Genomic DNA, 3737 nt, shown 5'->3' with positions numbered 1-3737 from the left:
GTAAACTTTTTTTTTTACTAATTAATTCAATACTTAACTCACGAAATGCACTAATATATAAATATAAACGTTAAAAATATCTTATAAATGATTTTTTGGTCTCTTTTATAACAAATTTATTTTTTTTTTACTAAATATTAAGAAATTTAATTGAACAATTAATTCTTTATAACAAAAAACTATATTTACAACTTGTTACAACAATTTTTCAACTTGAAAATATTAGTTCTGTCACTACTTGCAACAAATATTGAAGCTGTTCTTCATCTTTCGTTAAGCATCGATTATACTGCTCTATCAATGCCAAGCCGCGTTCTGCTACATCATTCATAACTTGAAGTTTCCCGAAATACTCCAAGTTTTCTAAGAAATTCGGATTCTGAGGCCACAAAGTAACATCCTCATCAATGAACTCATACGACAAATCAAACGATTCAAATATATTAATCGATCTCATAGACATAAATTGACTAAGATCTTTATTTAATAATGACTCTAAATTTTTCTTATCTATTATAAAGCGATTTGTTGTAGTTTCATTGGCTTTACAGTTTTTAAGAGCATGAACTATTCTTTTTTTTGTTCCAACTGAAACATTTTTATCAAAGAGAGATAAAACAGACAGCTCGTTGTTTAAATACCACAAGTGATCGGCTAATTTTTGTGAGCATGTCTGTGAAAGACTATTATTAAATCTTTCATATGAAATTAATTCTTTAATCAAAGTTAAATCATTATTAGGTGCTGTTATAGCACACGGCGCAGTGAACCAAGCTTTTAAATAGAATATTATGATAAATAAACAAAGTTCTCGTAATCCATCTATTTCCGATTTAGTAAGATGAAATTCATTTCTGAATAAAAAAATTTTTAAACTATATATTGCTTTAGCCATCCACCTTGCATGATGGACCGCTCCAGGATGCTTAAATGTAATATTTGTGGTAGTAGTACCCAAAAATATTAATGATAATTCCAGAAGTTCACGGTAATCGTCTCGACAATGATCCGTCTACAAAAAAAGTTATAAGTCAAAATGAAATTGATTATATCGCAATTTCAAAGTTGAGAAGACTAATTATTATTAACTGATGTGAGGTAAAAGTTGTAAAATATTTTACAAACGCAATTTTAATCGTTAAAGATGATTGAAAGTATAACAGTCATGTGAAACTGATTTTCAATATTTTTAATCACGACGGCAAGTTAATTAATCAGAGTAAAATTGATAATTGAGGAGCTTATTTTCAAAAGGGTATCTTTTGATTTTTGATTAATCGAGACAAAAAACTAGTTATCTTCAATTATAACTATTTGTATTGAACTTTTTTTAATTTAGCTATAAAGTGCAATCGGTTATGAAGCTGCAATTCGATTTTCATTTATAAATGTTCATAATTCTCAAAGTAATTAGTATTTAAAAGTTCAGAAAACTGGTATTTTAAAATATGAAAAGATACCCTTTTGAAAATCAGCTCCTCAATTATACTGAACTTTATACATTTTTCTTTTTCCACTTTAACATCAGTTAATAATTCTTCAGCGCTGGATTAAAAAATTTTACTTCTATTTGATTATTAACGAATTTCAAAATCTCATCTTTGATTGGTGTTATTACTTCCAAAACTTTTTTGTCACAAATACCAGCCGTAAAGTTTGATTGGTCAATTTCATCCCACTTCTTTTTAAATCTCTGATAAATTGGAACGTTTGGGCCAGACGAAGCAGGCCAGTATACTTCAAATGCACTTCGAAGAACAATTCCAAAAATATGGTGTCGGCATGGCAAGTACAACAGTTTTCTACTAAGAGCCTTTTCTACTAATACACACGCACCATTTCTGATTCCTGAAAAAATAAAATGAGAATTGCTAGTGAAGTATCGATTTTTTAGAGTAGTACGGAGAAATCTTTTCAATTTGGAAAAAAAAATAACTCATAACTTGGAAATTAATGGTTAATACTAAAAATCTGATTTGATTTAGCATTTAAACATTACGGTAATCAACCATGTTATATTTTTTTTATTAATAAATTATTTACCCGTATTTGACGCCGTAGTATCAGAACACAATGCTTTGATGTTGTCAGTATTAATATCCCATTGTTTTACTGTTTTAATAATAGCTGAAGCTTGGTTTTGTCCAGTCCCAGATTCTAGTTTAGGAACTCCTAACAGTTGAAATTTACCTGATGATGATAAAATAATCGGAAGCCGGTCAACTTGTTCTGTACCTGTAATATCTGATAACAGTTTTCCATCAAAATGTAGTACATAATTGTCAGTTTCCAGATTAGTCTTCAGATTTAACGCCGCTTCTTTCCGGAATTTTTCCCTTGCTCGGTGAATAGTCACATGACTAAAGTTTACGCTTGCACAATCAATGTTCAAGCAAGATAATAAAGCAGCAATAATGTAAGTCGCCATCCTACTAGTCACGTTAGCTCTATCCAAAGCCGCAGCAAGTTCTGGTGTCATTATATCAATTTTTGGAACTTGTTGTTTTGGCATTTCATCTTCATAATTAGAGATTATACGAGAAGTATTACTTTCCAAAGATTTCTGGGATAATTGAGATGGATGACTTGATATTTTATGATTAGCAACATCATCAGTCTCAACTGCACAATAATAGTTGACATTGTCGTTATCAAACTCTCCGACATTATTATTACTATCATTACCATTATTATTATAGTTTATCATTGCTATCAATGTTCTCTTCACTATTATTATCACTATTATTGTTATTATTATCATAATTGCTGATATCAACATCCATGTCTTCGACATCTTCTAAAATTGGTTGAGAATTATATGAAATAAAACCACGTCGACTGGAAGATTTTTGTCCCAAATAAAATAATCTTTTTTCTTTGTCCAGTATATTTAAAACATCCGCATGAGCTACATCAAATAGTTTATTTAATTCATCCTGAAAAACGGATTCCTTTTTTTTTTGAGACTTTGACTTTTTCATTTTACGGTTTTTTTGTAAATTCTTCCATCGATTGTGATTTGAGATTAGTTTCAAAAAAGCAGATCTTTTCTCTCTTGTCGGGATTTGTGCCGCACACCAAATTTCAAAAACTTTGTCGATAGTGATTGATATACTTTCTTTAACTGAAAAATTTTTCGTATCAAGATAATAAAATAAAAGCGACATAACCTCTTTCAGAGAGGGTAATTTTTTTCCAACTAATTCACTTAACACATCACCAATCAAGTACACTGTTTTCACCATTATGGTCACAAAATTTATAACTAATATATTTTAACTAATTAAATTAATAATATAACGGATTGAAAAAACAGTCAGTATCAATGAACAAAGACAATGACGAGAAGATATAGTAAAGCGTTGAGAGCAAAGCAACTAAATGAAGTTAGTACCGAACAACCAGGCTTACCAACACAGAGCTTATTAGCTACAACACTCAAATTAAATGAGTATAATACTCTGTACCGACAGAGCTAAATAAAGCTCTGTTGATATTTTTCAAATAAAAAACATTTGATCAAGTTTTATAGTAGATTTAATTGATTTAACGTATTTACAGAATTTTCATATTATTTTGAATAATATGCAATGATGAGTGTTTGGTGAGTTTGTGTAATAAGGAACTTTACATTTTCCTCTTACAAAAATTTATAAATTTTATAAAATATAAAATAAATTTGTTATAAGAAAGACCAAAAAATCATTTATGTGACATTTTTAACGTTCATATTTATA

General features: G+C 29.0%; 1 protein-coding gene across 1 annotated transcript; it reads right to left on the bottom strand.

Annotated features, from left to right (window-relative positions):
• Positions 1–208: 208 nt before the first annotated feature.
• Positions 209–2707, bottom strand: LOC123267971. Its single transcript, XM_044732855.1, has 3 exons — positions 2044–2707; positions 1565–1848; positions 209–1012 (listed from the first exon to the last, which is right to left on the bottom strand). The coding sequence occupies exons 1-3, from the start codon at positions 2705–2707 to the stop codon at positions 209–211; spliced, it is 1752 nt and encodes a 583-aa protein (XP_044588790.1).
• Positions 2708–3737: the final 1030 nt, after the last annotated feature.

This window comes from Cotesia glomerata, linkage group LG6 (assembly GCF_020080835.1).
Source record: "Cotesia glomerata isolate CgM1 linkage group LG6, MPM_Cglom_v2.3, whole genome shotgun sequence".
NCBI classification, from domain to species: domain Eukaryota; kingdom Metazoa; phylum Arthropoda; class Insecta; order Hymenoptera; family Braconidae; genus Cotesia; species Cotesia glomerata.
Note: the sequence above shows the minus strand (reverse complement) of the source record. Positions and strands in the feature narration are given on the sequence as shown.